At 34.1% G+C, this 16,259-nt stretch overlaps 1 protein-coding gene across 4 annotated transcripts in view; it reads left to right on the top strand.

The window, feature by feature from the left end:
* The window catches only part of LOC132760593 (kinesin-like protein KIF2A), a 48,547-nt gene extending 33,003 nt beyond the window's left edge, over positions 1-15,544 (top strand). For all 4 annotated transcript variants that reach the window (XM_060752601.1, XM_060752600.1, XM_060752599.1 and 1 more), the window contains 9 exons: positions 614-831; positions 1,421-1,467; positions 2,253-2,341; positions 2,822-2,935; positions 5,304-5,371; positions 8,726-8,855; positions 10,466-10,567; positions 11,209-11,281; positions 12,382-15,544. In XM_060752601.1, coding sequence (XP_060608584.1) covers positions 614-831; positions 1,421-1,467; positions 2,253-2,341; positions 2,822-2,935; positions 5,304-5,371; positions 8,726-8,855; positions 10,466-10,567; positions 11,209-11,281; positions 12,382-12,524 — 984 coding nt within the window. In that variant the 3' untranslated portion in view covers positions 12,525-15,544. The remainder of the gene's footprint in view (positions 1-613; positions 832-1,420; positions 1,468-2,252; positions 2,342-2,821; positions 2,936-5,303; positions 5,372-8,725; positions 8,856-10,465; positions 10,568-11,208; positions 11,282-12,381) is intronic.
* The last annotated feature ends 715 nt before the right edge of the window (positions 15,545-16,259 follow it).

Raw genomic sequence — 16,259 nt, 5'->3', positions numbered from 1 at the left:
TCTGTTATAGGGTATATTTTGTGTCTAATCTATAACTTCTTCATAGTTCAAGGGATTTTGAAAATACTTGGCACAAATAGTGTCAATAATGAGACGTTATGTCATGCACAACACCTGCTCCCCTACCTCCAAGGTCAAGGTCAAAGCTTAACATGATAGATTTTTAAATTCCGTGTTTCATTTTATTTCTTTTTAACAAATTTATTATTACATTTGCAGATCTAGCATTGATCATAATTTTGGACTGAATGTCCTGAGATCCATACCTCAATCTTTTGAAATTGCACAATTTTATGCTTCATATAAAACTTCCCGAGGCGGGGGATGTTGGTAACTGTTACAAATTCTTGTTTTATTTGTAAGATCTAAGGGGCAATTAAGTACCTACAGTTATATGACACAAATTTGTGGTATTTGTAAATGCAGTATATAGCAATTAAAATTTTGGTTTTATATTAAAATTCATTGAAATTTATTTCAGACTTTTGTTCTTTTATAGGTAGAAACTACAGATATATTATTTCCAAATATAAATATAGAAAAAAAACCAACTATATTGTGTTGTTACTTGATATTAACATTGTGGTTTTATACTTGAATTTTTGTTTTTCAGGTTTTTGATTTATTAAATAAGAAACAAAAGTTACGGGTTCTAGAGGACCACAAGAGTCAGGTACAGGTCGTTGGTTTGAAAGAGGAGACGATATCCAGCGCCGATGATGTATTACGACTGGTGGCTCATGGGAACAATGTGCGAACTTCGGGAGTGACCTCAGCAAATCAGCATTCCTCGCGTTCACATGCTGTGTTTCAGATTATACTGCGAAAAAAGTAAGAAGATTTTGTAAATTATAATATCATTTACTTAAAGTGAATTGGTCTATAATGAAAGGTCTGAAATACAATGAATAATTATGTTGATAGTATAAAGTATTAGACATAACAACAAGCCGCGAATGAATTATGCATGGATGTTGTAGGCAAGTGTGAGATACATGATCAGAAATTACATATATTTATATAGCAAATAATAAAATGTTCTATAACAAAATATAATTATTAATCATTATATAAATGTTCTTTTTAAATCACGTAAAACTTTATCCACGTTTTTATCAATATTTGAAATACTTATGGAAAATATTAACATTGTAAACCTATCCCCTTTAAAATGTTATTTATAAACCTTGAAGTTTTGATACTGCATATTAATTTATTTATTATATTAATTGATTAATTTCAAAATCAGGAAAAATTGTGAATTTTTTGAATGTCAAAGAATATAGCATATGTTAATGTTTAGTTGGTTTTACAACAATCATTACTAGGTTTAAAACTTTTAAGTTACATCTTTATTAATGCATGTACTTCTGCTTTTACCATAAATCCCAACAATTATATTGTTTGTTTTTTTTTTCAGGAATACAAACAAGTTATATGGAAAGTTTTCCCTTATAGATTTAGCTGGTAAGATTTTACTTGAATTTTTTTTACATAATTATCTTACACATAACATAATTTTCTGATAATTTTGAGACACCTTAAGATAGCTTTTGATATCTTGGCTAACAGAATGAGGCTTGCCACTTTGCATTTTCATTATGCAAATACATGTATCTGGTATTACAAACAGAAATCTTTAGTGAACAGTGGTAAGTTTCGGTAGGTGAAATTGAAAACATGACCATTAGCAAATTATGTAGTCTGATAGAAAAATCTTGCTTCATTTATATATAACCTTTACATTTTATTTTATAGCTTTCATTTACTTATATATTATATTATGTACTTGATTACTGGTCAGGAATACAGGATAAAACTGTCTAAAGGAAGTGAAATTTTGTTATGAACATTCAAATAATTACAAGTATTTTGGCATTAGATGAAATGTGACAAGGCTGACAATCAACAAGTATTTTGGCATTTGATGAAATATCACAAAGGCTGACAACCGGCCATTATTTCATTTATGAAATGTTGCTATTGGGCCACCATGTCACTGATTAAAAATCATTTCCTTCTCACTGCTGACTGTTCAAATCTGAACATTTTTGGATCTTTCATGTGAGAATGTTGTCCTGCCAGATAACAAAAGATTGGTGGTTCTGTTCCAAGTGCCCACTTCTACATGAAGTAATAAACAGACGGACGCATGAGGTCTTCCTCCACCAAAAATGATAAAAAGTTATGATAAGACCTTTAGAGTGTTGTTGTCAACAACAAAATATCTTACCTGTGTGCTTTCATTTAAGGTAATGAAAGAGGACAAGACACAAAGAGCTCCGATAGACAGACACGAATGGAAGGCGCTGAAATCAACAAGAGCTTGTTAGCATTGAAGGTACGTTATTGATGAGTTGATTTATATCATACTGCACTTGTGTAATGAATTTCATTGTTATATATCAAAATTACATTACTGTTACCTGCTATTAAATAGGTGTTTTGTTCGCTCATTTGATGCAAGTATAAAAAGTTTGTTTGCTGTTCTATGTATTAGGTTTGAATATATATCTTTTCTGTTTTGTTTATGACAGAAATGAACAGGTTCGTCATGTGGCTTTTCTATGTTTAGAAAAGATATAACTATTTAATTCGTATGCTATTGTTATGAAAACTTAAGGTCATTTCTGAAATTTTGATGCATACTAAAGGAGCAAAAGAGCATAAGTTTTGTTTTAGGGCATTCAAAGTGTAACTGGTTACAGGGTTACAAAGATAGTCCAATATCTGCTGTAGTGTAAGCACATTGATAAGTGAGGGTAAAGTTACATGAACACTTTTATTATTATTTATACATGTATTTTGCTTGTGTTTGTAGGAGTGTATACGAGCCTTGGGGAGAAAGGCTGGGGCATACCTACCATTTAGAGCCAGTAAACTTACACAAGTGTTGAGAGATTCATTTATCGGTGATAATTCCAGAACGTGTATGGTAAATATACTTATATATATCTAGAACAATAGAAGCCTATAGGTTCTTTAATAAATATTAACAGTTGAGTCATAATGTCGAAGAGAAATTCCTCTTCTCAACATTTCACTTTTCTCAAATTATGACCCTGCTAAAAGGTCCGTTTGATTTTCACATTATTATGCCCCCATTTCGAAGAAAAGGGGGTATATTGCTTTGCACTTGTCGGTCCGTCGGTCTGTCGGTCCGTCGGTCCGTAGACCAAATGGTTTCCGAGTGATAACTAAAGAACCCTTAGGCCTAGGAACTTCAAACTTGGTATAGTGATTGGTCATGACCAGTAGATGACCCCTATTGATTTTGGGGTCAAGGGGTCAAAGGTCAAGGTCACATTGACCTTGTAAGCAAAAACGGTTTCCGATCAATAACTAAAGAACCTTAAGGCCTAGGAACTTCAAACTTGGTATGATGATTGGTCATGATCAGTAGATGACCCCTATTGATTTTGGGGTCAAGGGGTCAAAGGTCAAGGTCACATTGACCTTGTAAGCAAAAACGGTTTCCGATCAATAACTAAAGAACTTAAAGGCCTAGGAACTTCAAACTTGGTATGGTGATTGGTCATGATCAGTAGATAACCCCTATTGATTTTGGGGTCAAGGGGTCAAAGGTCAAGGTCACATTGACCTCTTGGGTAAAAACGGTTTCTGATCAATAACAAAAGAACCCTTAGGCCTAGGAACTTCAAACTTGGTATGGTGATTGGTTATGACCAGCAGATGACCCCTATTGATTTTGGGGTTAAGGGGTCAAAGGTCAAGGTCACATTGACCTTGTAGGTAAAAACGGTTTCCGATCAATAACGAAAGAACCCTTAGGCCTAGGGACTTCAAACTTGATATGGTGATTGTTTATGATCAGTAGATGACCCCTATTGATTTTGGGGTCAAGGGGTCAAAGGTCAAGGTCACATTGACCTCTAAGGTAAAAACGGTTTCCGATCAATAACTAAAGAACCCTTAGGCCTAGGAACTTCAAACTTGGTATGGTGATTGGTCATGACCAGCAGATGACCCCTATTGATATTGGGGTTAAGGGGTCAAAGGGCAAGGTCACATTGACCTTGTAGATAAAAATGCTTTCCAATCAATAACTTAAGAACCCTTAGGCCTAGGAACTTCAAAACTTGGTATGGTGATTGGTCATGACCAGCAGATGACCTATTGATTTTGGGTCAAGGGGTCAAAGGTCAAGGTCACATTGACCTTGTAGGTAAAAAACGGTTTCCGATCAATTAACTAAAAACTCTTAGGCCTAGGAACTTCAAACTTTGTATGATGATTGGTCGTGACCAGCAGATGACCCCTATTGAGTTTTGGGTCAAGGGGTCAAAGGTCAAGGTCACATTGACCTTGTAAGTAAAAACGGTTTTCTGATCAATAACTTAAGAACGCTTAGGCCTAGGAACTTCAACTTGGTATGGTGATTTGTCATGACCAGCAGATTACCCCTATTGATTTTTGGATCAAGGGGTCAAATGTCAAGGTCACATTGACATTGTAAGTAAAAACGGTTTCTGATCAATAGCTAAAGAACCCTTAGGCCTAGGAACTTCAAACTTGGTATGGTGATTGGTCATGACCAGCAGATGACCTATTGATTTTGGGGTCAAGGGGTCAAAGGTCAAGGTCACATTAACCTTGTAGGTAAAAATGGTTTCTGATCAATTAACTAAAAACGCTTAAGCCTAGGAACTTCAAACTTGGTATGATGATTGGGCTTGACCAGTAGATGACCCCTATTGAGTTTTGGGTCAAGGGGTCAAAGGTTAAGGTCATGACCAGTAGATACTTGATAACCCTTATTAATTGTTTGATCACTGGGTCAGAAGTCATGCATAATAATCTTATCACATGACTAATTGGCTGCTGATAGGGGGCATACATGTTTTACAAACATATCTTGTTTCATCATTTAAGTTGTGAAACTTGAGACTCAGAAATTTCTCCTTATCATAGTTCATATGTTTTGGCATTGCATCACTATTTTTTGGTCAGTTTGATTTTCAACTTTGATGTAATAATATAATTTGGCATTGAATCACTATTTTTAGGCCTGTTTGATTTTCAACTTTGATGAAATAATATAATTTGGCATTGCATCACTATTTTTAGGCCTGTTTGATATTAAACTTTGATGTACATATAAATGTTCTGTTTTGAAAATGTTGGGAGAATAACAATGTTAGGATATGATGTAGTGATACTTTTCAGGACTGTCCTACTATTTAAATGTGTCTTGAATACATGCAATTTCATAAAAGTATTTTATGTTGAAAGTATTTATTAATTTTCAAAAAGTGTTGAAAATGAATGCTTTTGTATTTCAGATTTCAATGGTTTCACCAGGAATGGGTTGTTGTGAACACACGCTCAACACTTTAAGATATGCTGACAGGTATTCAACAAATAATTTCACCTTAATTGACATAAAATGAACTTATCCTACATTAGAAAGATTAAGTCATTTTGCAAAGATGTACTTATAGTGACTACAATAATGTACATGCATGTATTTGAGTTCCTTGACAATGTTCCAAAATATTTTCATCCTGATACTTAAAATTGTCCAGGTCTGACATTTTTATGCCCCCGCCATGTAATGGCCGGGGCATATAGTGTTACCCTGTTCCGTCATTCCGTCCTTCCGTCCTTCCGTCCTTCCATCCTTCCGTCCTTCCGTCCTTCCGTCATTCTGTCATTCCGTCATCATCAGTTTCCGTTCATTATCTTAAGAACGGTTAGACATATTCAACTCAAATTTGACATATGGATATGTCATGAGAAAATACAGGTCAAGTTCGAATTTGGTCATGGTTCGATGATTTTTGGCAGAGTTATGCCCCTTTTACTTTGAAAATAATATGAAATTTCAGTTTCCGTTCATTATCTTAAGAACGGTTTGGACACATTCAATTCAAACTTGACATATGGATATGTCATGAGAAAATACAGGTCAAGTTCGAATTTGGTTATGGTTCGATAATTTTTGGCAGAGTTATGCCCCTTTTACTTTGAAAATAATATGAAATTTTCAGTTTCCGTTCATTATCTCCCCAATGGTACAACACAATCAACTCAAACTTGACATATTGATATGTCATGAAAAAATACAGGTCAAGTTCGAATTTGTCATGGTTCGATGATTTTTGGGAGAGTTATGCCCCTTTTACTTTGAAAATAATATGAAATTTTCAGTTTCCGTTCATTATCTCCCTCAAGGTACAACACATTCAACTCAAACGTGACATATGGATGCGTCAAAGGAATGCGCAGGTCAAGTTCAAATTTGGTCATGGTTCAATGATTTTTGGCAGAGTTATGCCCCTTTCACTTTGAAAGTAATATGAAATTTTCAGTTTCCGTTTATTATCTCCCCAAATGGTACAACACATTCAACTCAAATTTGACATATGGATATGTTTTTGGAATGCCCAGGCCAAGTTCGAATTTGGTCATGGTTCAATGATTTTTGGTAGAGTAATGCCCCTTTCACTTTGAAAATAATATGAAATTTTCAGTTTCTGTTCATTATCTACCAACAGTGTCACATATTCAACTTTAATTTGACATATGGATATGTCAAAGGAATGGGCAGGTCAAGTTGGAATTTGGTCATGGTTGATGATTTTTTGGCAGAGTTATGTCTTTCACTTTGAAAATAATATAGATACATCTTAGGAATAAGCAGTTTAAGTTGGAATTTGGTCGTGGTTCAATGATTTTAGACAAACTTATCTTTTCCTGAATGTTGGAAAAATTTTGAACTTTCAGTTTCACCACTCATTCTTTTAGCCATTATTTTGGCTACAAATATGCAATATGCTATTTCTAAAAGGTTAACACTGAATAATTTCAGTGCTTTGAACATTGTATGGAAATAGTTTGTGTTAACATTGAAAAGTTTTAAGGGCTTTGAACTTAAAATGAAAAAAATAATTAAAGCACCATCTGAAATTTTGGCTGCATGCGGGGGCATCCGTGGCATGATGACACATTTCTAGTTTTTTTTAAAATTGGTCTTGAAGCTGATAGTCTTGTATAAAGTTACAAATTAAGATCCATCAAATGCATATTAAGCTTTGGAAATTAATAGAATGATTTTGGCTCTCAAAGAGCAGAAAACCTAGGTATTTTTAACCAGGTTTTCAATTTTGAAAATCCTGGTTATTAGATTGGGGTATGGCGGGCGGATGGGCGGATGGGCGGGCGGGCGTCAAACGAAATTGTGTCCGCTCTGTAACTCTTCAACCCTTTGAAGAATTTTGATGAAACTTCAGACAAATGTTTACCACATCAAGATGACGTGCAGAACGCATGTTCCGCATGGCTGGCTCCAAGGTCAAGGTCACAGTGACATTAACATTGAAAATCCTGTCCGCTCTGTAACTCTTCAACCCTTTGAAGAATTTTGATGAAACTTCAGACAAATGTTTACCACATTCAAGATGACGTGCAGAACGCATGTTCCGCATGGCTGGCTCCAAGGTCAAGGTCACAGTGACATTAACATTGAAAATCCTGTCCGCTCTGTAACTCTTCAACCCTTTGAAGAATTTTGATGAAACTTCAGACAAATGTTTACCACATCAAGATGACGTGCAGAACGCATGTTCCGCATGGCTGGCTCCAAGGTCAAGGTCACAGTGACATTAACATTGAAAATCCTGTTTATCATACTTTAATTTTGTCCGGGCCATTTCTCTTCAACTAAAAAAGCTATGGACTTGAAACTTCATAGGATGATAGATCTCATTAAGAAGAAGTGCAGTGCACAAGAACAGGTACTCTGCACTTCCTAATTTTTGAGTTATTGCCCTTTGTTAATTTTCATACTTTATTTTTGTCCGGGACATTTCTCCTAATGTATAAAAGCCATGGACTTGAAACTTCATAGGATGATAGGTCTCATTAAGAAGAAGTGCAGTGCACAAGAACAGGTACTCTGCATTTATTATTTTTTGAGTTACTGCCCTTTGTTTATTTTCATACTTTAATTTTGTCCTTGTCATTTCTCCTCAAGTATGAAAGCTATGGACTTGAAACATCATAGAATGATAGATCTTATTGATAAGAAGTGCAGTGCACACAAACTGCTGCTCTGCACTTATTATTTTTTTAGTTATTGCCCTTTGTTATTTTTCATATTTCATTTTTTTCCTGGCCATTTCTCCTAAACTACATTGTTCACAAGGCGACACATCCGACTCGCGGAGTTCTAGTTTCCTTATACAGAATATAATTATAGTGAACACTTCCTCTGTGGCAATTCCTCCTACATTATTCATGTTTTACATTGCACATAGTTACATTGTTTGTTGCTTGTATTTGTATTTCAAATACAACATATTTATCTACAATGGTGATAATTGAAAACCTGGTTTCATGGCATTGCCATGTTTCTTGTTTTGTTTTTTTGAAAGAAAAAAAAGGGGGGGGGGAATATAAAAAGATGGTTCAATAATATGGCTGAAGAGTACAGAACTGTTTTTGAAGGTGCTAAATGTTTCAAATTCTCAACCAAAGGATTGTGGTCTGAAGCCTTTATCTGTTCAGTCATGTTTGATCATATGACTATTCTAAAAAGCCATCCACACGCTCAGTTGTCAGTGTTCTTCTCAGTCTAAAATATTTGTTAAAACTAATTGAGTAACTGTATTGTAATGTGTACACACAAAACATCCCCGATATTTAATCTTGAGATGGTACGGTATTCATATTAGAAATATGACTTTATAACTTTTGTTTTCAGAGTAAAAGAGCTGGGTCCCGGCGGCCGCGTGGAAGGGAAACCAGCAGAGATTGAACTGTCTGATAACTACAATAATCTAGGGGCAATGTCTCCACAAAATAGTGCTTTAGCTTTATTAAGGACTCAAAATGTAAGTAATACACTTTCTGTCAATCATGTGTTCAGAGCTGTGATTTGTCATGTGTCGACTTTGATATGATATTTTAATGATGACAATAAAATTGTCATGGGCATATCTGCTCATTAAAGGCCAGATCCTCCTTTCCACCTAGGGATTGCTGTAGACAAGAAAAAAAGAACGTACTTGTTAATTTATACCGGTTAATTTAAAAGGTATATTTTTATGTGTGTTGTCCACAGTTGCGTAAGATTTATGCATGGACAAGTATATTTTCTTAAATGAAAACTACAGTAAAACTATTCATACATCATGGGTTGTAACGCTAACCCATTATTGCAGCAGTTTATAACGTTGACCCTTTCAAATGCTTGCAACATAGACTCGCCTATTGATAACATCAGTATATAGCAATCAATACCAACATGCACATCTTTGTGATATTAACAAACATTTTTCTCATGACTGATAAACTTGAAAAAACTTCATACAGTAAACTTCACTTATAGCGAACACGGATATAGCGAACTTCCGGTTATAAGGAACAATTTATTTTGGCCCGAATTTTGCCCTTCTTTATTTAATATAAAAATATACGGTTACAGCGAACACGGTTATAAGGAATTATCGCTTATAAGGAACTCATTTCTTAGTCCCAATTTAGTTAAATGTACCGAAAATTACTCTTTTATAACGAACTCCAAAATTTCGGCTATCCGTAAATATTAACTTACGATTTCATTGGCAGGGGTTAAAATTCGGTTGAATGCACAGTACTTTAATATATTTATGAAAACTAATTTGTATAGCAGTCCGTAATAGTTTTCTATTTAGGATATTAATAGCATAAGTTTTTGTCACCAAGGTAAAATGGTTATTCCTTTTATTCTATTATTTTCTTTCTTTAATAGTTTTGCTTATGATAATTTATAGTCGGTTTTCAACATAATCACGCACGTTTGCAAGCATAATCCATTGAAAACTACAAAGTACGCTTGATTGAAATGAAAAGAAATCTACATCTTTCATTAGTAAAAGTCACCCTTAAAATATAATAAAAGATCTTCAATATAAAAGGAAGGAAAAATCGAAAATCTTGTTTACTATTAATCATGGAAAGAAAACGAAAAGCACTGAGTTTAGTAACAAAATATGATATTCTATGAGAAAGGGAGTAGAAATAGCAAACAATTTTCAATATCCAAAAAGTACGCTCATGGATATTGTGTCTAAAATGGAAAAAATGACTATTTTTTTCTTAATCAAATGCTCTTCCAAATGGCAGACGTCTGATTGTGTAAACAATCAGTTCGTTATATGTAAATCTGTTCGCTATACTAGTCCTGATACAAGGAACTAATTCGCTATATGCTTACAAGGAACTCCAGATATAAGGAACATATTTTGAATGTCCCATTGAGTTCGTTATAAGCGGAGTTTACTGTATATGAAATTCCCTTACATTTACAATGGACGATTCCAGATGGAGAATATGACCACTGTATTATACAAATGTGGCAGTTTAAAGAGAGACGTTGATTACATTGGTACTGTTCAATAATAAAAAAAACATGTCAATGTAACAGTCTTGAATAACTGAACACGATATGATTGCATTACAGCAAGATGAAGTGTCGGAAGATCTGATGACGTTCCATGAGAAGGTGAATCACATGCAGGAGCTGGAAGAGGAAATTATTGACGATCAAAAATCATTGATTGAAGTAAGTATTATAGTGTTTATGTAAGTTTTGTACTGTATTTGTTATATTGAAGGATGTTTTTGTTTTAAAATGAATATTGTTAAGTTTCAGTGTTGTAACAGTAAACATCAAATTTAAAGCCACTGTGACTGAGTGTTTGAGATAACTGACTTGCCCCTTGTCTGTTGAAATCCTGCCAGCAACTTTGAACCGTTTAATGTGATAGAGCTTACCTGCAGCTTGATTTTGAATGCCAAAAGGGTGTACCTAAGGCCTGTCTCCACTAGTAAAGCTAGAAAGTTTCCATAATAATTGAGCCGTGCTATGACAAAACCAACATAATGGGTTTGTGACCAGCATGGATCCAGACCAGCCTGCGCTTCCGCGCAATCTGATCAGGATCCATGCTGTTCGCTTACAAACCCTATAACAAGTAGAAAAACTGATAGCGAACAGCATGGATCCTGATAAGACTGCGCGGATCTAGCACTGTATAAAGGGATAACTACCATAAGTCTGTCTTGCAGTTACTTGTGAGCAATATTTTTATCAAACTATGGAGAGAAAATAGAAAAAGAAAATAAAAGATAGATTGAATGATAGGGAATAAATCCTAAAATTGTTATTGTGAATATTATCATGATTTAACATATTATTTACAGAACACACAAAAATGGATGACAGAGCAAAAGAAATTGTTCAAGCAGACAGATGAGGTGGATTATGATGTTGAAGGTAGGATAACTATATAAATTGACTCTAATGCTGAATACGTGTTATTCCATGTGCAAATATATAGTAGTAAATTACATTTGATCACATTACATTGTTTTCAAATGAATATGGTTATTGCATATTTGAGCGACGTCATGACAAAACCAACATAATGGGTTTGCGACCAGCATGGATCCAGACCAGCCTGTGCATCCGCGCAGTCTGATCAGGATCCATGCTGTTCGCTATCAGTTTCTCTACTTGTTATAGGGTTTGTAAGCGAACAGCATGGATCCTGATCAGACTGCGCGGATGCGCAGGCTGGTCTGGATCCATGCTGGTCGCAAACCCATTATGTTGGTTTTGTCATGACGCGGCTCATTTGTTTATATAACACATGTCATGATACATGTATCTATCATCAAGCCTATAAAGGTGAATGGGTGAAGTCGTATGTCCAAAAATGCCAATTCTCATTTCATTGCTCAATTTTTACTATTCATAAACTATTTGTCACTTGATCATTTCTAGGTCAGTGTTTAAATATCTTATAATCACAGCTGTTAAGCTAAATTTTGGGGATCAAATTTTAGAAACTAAATCAATGGCATATATACATGTATCAAGTTGTTTCTCATAACATGGGGCATTAAGTCTAAAACATTTGTGGCTGTACCAAAGCTTGTTTGATTCATTTAGTATATGTCTTACTTTAAATGACATCTTCAGTAAAATTTAATAATTGAGCCGCGTCACAACAAAAACAACATAATGGGTTTGCGACCAGCATGGATCCAGACCAGCCGCATCTGTGCAGTCTGATCAGGATCCATGCTGTTCGCTATCAGTTTCTTTACTTGTTATAGGGTATGTAAGCGAACAGCATGGATCCTGATCAGACTGCGCAGATGCGCAGGCTGGTCTGAATCCATGCTGGTAGCAAACCAATTATGTTGGTTTTGTCGTGACACCTGAGCTGCGCAGGCTGGTCTGGATCCATGCTGGTCGCAAACCCATTATGTTGGTTTTGTCGTGACACGGCTCATATATGTCTTACTTTAAATGACATCTTCAGTATAATTTATATAAACAACTGACATATTTTGTTCTATTTTTTTCAGCCTATGCAAAGCAGCTTGATGCACTTCTCATGAAAAAGATAACTGAGTTAACATCGCTGCGAGAGAAAGTTTCCAACTTCCGTAAAGACATTCAGGAAGAAGAGACTCTAAGTAAAAACATGAAAATGAACAAGAAGAAATGAAATAATGTGTAGACAGATGAAGAATTCCAACATTATTGTTTCCAGGGCATTGAGTTTATAAATTGGTGAAAATAGCAAAATAATCAGGAGGAAATAATTAGATCAAGAAAAAAGGAATAAAATGCTGGAATTATTGAAGTTTCTTTTAACAGAGGATTGCATAGTTGTCTCCAGTGCTGTTTTAAGGCTAAATAACATTTTTTCAGTGTCATTTGTATATGTTATTCAGTCATCCATGTATAAAAACTAAAACTAAGCTAAATGTATACTTATATATACATAGTGTTGTGTGTTCCGGCTTTCTTGTGATAATCTCATGTATGGCAATGAGCAGGATTTTTATAGCCATAGTCAACTTAAGTGGTTGAAGGATATATTGAAACCTATGGCCTATGCCATATAAGACTTTTTTTTACCTTTTTGAATAGGAAACATAATTGCTTAAGGACCTACACATTGTGTGTTCTGTTCCAATATGTGCTCTGTTTTCTTACAAATTATGTTTAAATATCCTTAAAGATTCAAGATGGTAAGCCATCTTTTAACCCAGAATCTTTGTTACTTAACATTTACATGAAAGACTAACATAATAACTGCCTGACAAACAAAAATACTAATGGAAGGAACTTAATAATTTTATTACAGATTTGATAATTAATAAATGACAAATTTTGAAAATGGAACAAGTTCTTTAAAAATTATGTGACTAATGGAAGGAACTTAATAATTTAATGACAGATTTGATAATTAATGGGACAATTTTGAAAATGGAACAAGTTCTTTAAAAATTATGTGAAATTTTTTATATGTTAACTACCCATGCTATATCATATATAAAGCTTCTTTATGGCATGTGTTCATAATATTTATTTGGTTCATTTTGACTTAGTTTACTTAGTTTGCCAATGTTCATTTGATAACATTTTCTAACTGTAACTGATGTCAAACAAAAAACATGGCTTGCTTTACATTTTAGACACTGTCTATTGTTACTAAATTGGATTTCATTTAAATGAAGTACGCAACAGTTTAGAGTCCGGTCAATGCTTGCAAAGTTTGTATAAGCTGACGTTGCTCTAAAAAACTTTCAGCATATGCCAGCCATCATCACTGCTCTCTGTCAGAGAGGGAATAGGGAATTTACTTACTGAACATTAGTAATTTTGTGATATTTATATATATATATATTTATACAACTTTTCTGTATGTACATTTAAGCTGTTCACTTGTTTTATGCATGTGTTTTTATTTGTGACAAGATCATCATAACTAGGTATAAACTAAGTCTGTTTAGAAGTTAATATTTCTATCTTAACCTGCTCCAATCAAAAATTGTTAAGCCACCTTTGCTGCCAGATTAGCTCTAGGTCTGTCTGTCGATCTGTGCAGACTGACCAGGCTCTCTAGGGTTTTGCAGCTTAATTTCTGTGTGTTTGAAATTTAAGTCCCTTGAACTTTCAAAGTTGATGAAATCCATAAAACAAATTCAGCAGGTTTAGGATTAAGGTAACATCACCATTATAATCTTGTTTGTGAAAACTAGGCATGTCTCTTAACAGTGGTGTCATAAAAAGATCATATTAAACATTTGTACAACCAGGATCAACAAAGAATGATCTTGTCATCCGAATGCTTTCCAAATGATTTTTGTTACAAGTGATGTGAAAAACTTTGCCCAAACTTTATAATAAGTACATCTATTTATGAATGGGATTTCTTATGAAGAAGTTATATCATCTTTATGTACAAAACATAATAACATTGTCGTGTAGGTGTCTACAGTGTAAACTACATAATATGGCTGTCTTCCTAATTCTAAACTGTGCATATATGTGCCTTAATATCCGATGAAAGGTACAAATACAAGTTATTGAAATGTATGTTGAATTTCAGCTTAATAAAATTCCTGCAGTTTTCTTATGTTTGTAGAAATTGACATGTCCATTCACTGATGTCTGCCAACATTAACTTTTGGTTTGGCATTACATTTCTGTGGCCATTTTTAGATTTTCTGCAAATGGACATATTACAGTATTTCTTGTAACTAGAATTACTGAATATACTTGCATATAAGATGTATCCCCCTGTTTTTTTAGACAAAAAGCCTTATAAGACACACTAATTTGGGTCCAAAAATTGTGTTCTTATAGACTGAGACAAACAGTACTTGTCTGTGTAACTAAGGACCTATTGCATAATTCACAGCTCTTGATTGGTACAGTTTGGTTTTCTATTTCCAGCGTTATTTTACAAGCTGGACTTGTATATTTATTGTTGTTATATGAATAGTTTTTAGGTCAATCTGTTTGCATTCCCTATCTCGTATATATTTATATTGACACTTTGTCAAAATATGTGTTTGATTATAATGATAGGAAATTATAAGGCAAGAAAGAAATGAATGCTGTTTCATCAAGACTTCATTTTTCGTTTGATTTTTTGCTGCTCGCTTATTTTGTTTTTCCCTTTTCATCCCTGTTAGAAATATGTAATGCTGACTTTGATTGCAAAATAATGTATGTTGAATTTTTCATTTGTTGTAAAACATGCCTAAACACACTCTTCCAAGGATTTAATGATATAAATGCAAATAAAAGGTTTTTAGTTTAAATCACATTTTAATTTGAAATATGTTGTTATATTTAATGTAATATCATTGCATGTTTGAGTTGCATGACATTGGAGCAATACTCGAGTTACTTTGTATTAACTTTTTGAATGCTAGCTGCCTTAATGACTTGTATGTTCCACCAGTCTGCATATTGAAGCAGTTTGACGTGGCTGTACAATGTTCTTTACCTATCTTCAACATTTGATACCAAAGCCCCTCACATAAACAATTGATCGATCCACGAAGAATAAGTTCATTATACAAACATAGCATTCAAAGAGTTGATAACGCAATTTTATTGTGATATATATATTAAACACTTAGTTTTTTTTTCAGAAATATATCAATGTTGGCTAAGTGGTGCTATTTTTGCTCAATTATCACCTCCTTTCTAAACATAGAGATTTATTGTACATTGAAAATGACCCAGAGATCAGTATGATTAGTTTATAGATGGGTAGTAATGGAATATGTTCTACATGTCCATGTAGTAATGTTCTTTAACTTCTTATCTCTTGCCCGTCTGCTTTGGGTTCACAATCCACCAAGGGCATAGATTCTGTCACAGGACAAAATTGGATTATGTCATGTGACGAAACTGGAGTCTGTCTGAAATTATGTTAAGTTGGTGGTTTTACTCGGAAACCTGTTTATGACTTTTATCATGGATAGTGGCACCTGAGGTTTTTTTTCTTCCATAAACCTAGAAAATTGCTATATGACCTTTTAAGTGTTGGTGTGACTTTCAACTCCGCTAAAACTAAATGAATAAGTTAGACGATTATTTTGTGTCACCAACTGCCAGCCATCCTGTCAGATTATGTAGCTTTTTAAGTTTATAATTTTCACTGTTTGAGACAGAAGTGAGTATTCGTTGCATCAAACTATTCTTTTGAGAGGCCATTGTTATTTTAATAGAAAAATTGTACAGGTAGCTTTATTGAGTTATAGATCAAACAAAGGGACCCGTCTGTCTTACCTTACTTTCATATAGTGCTGTGATATTTGAGGGAATATGTTGCTATTTGGGAAGTTATAAAGGATGTATATCATAAACAATTTCTCAAGGTAAATGTTTGTGTAATTCATTTTTATTGTTCAAATTCAAACTTCAAATTAAAATG

Source organism: Ruditapes philippinarum, unplaced genomic scaffold, assembly GCF_026571515.1.
Source record: "Ruditapes philippinarum isolate M1 unplaced genomic scaffold, ASM2657151v2 ctg1341_1_1_1_1, whole genome shotgun sequence".
Lineage (NCBI taxonomy): Eukaryota > Metazoa > Mollusca > Bivalvia > Venerida > Veneridae > Ruditapes > Ruditapes philippinarum.
This window is presented reverse-complemented; position numbering and strand designations above follow the sequence as displayed.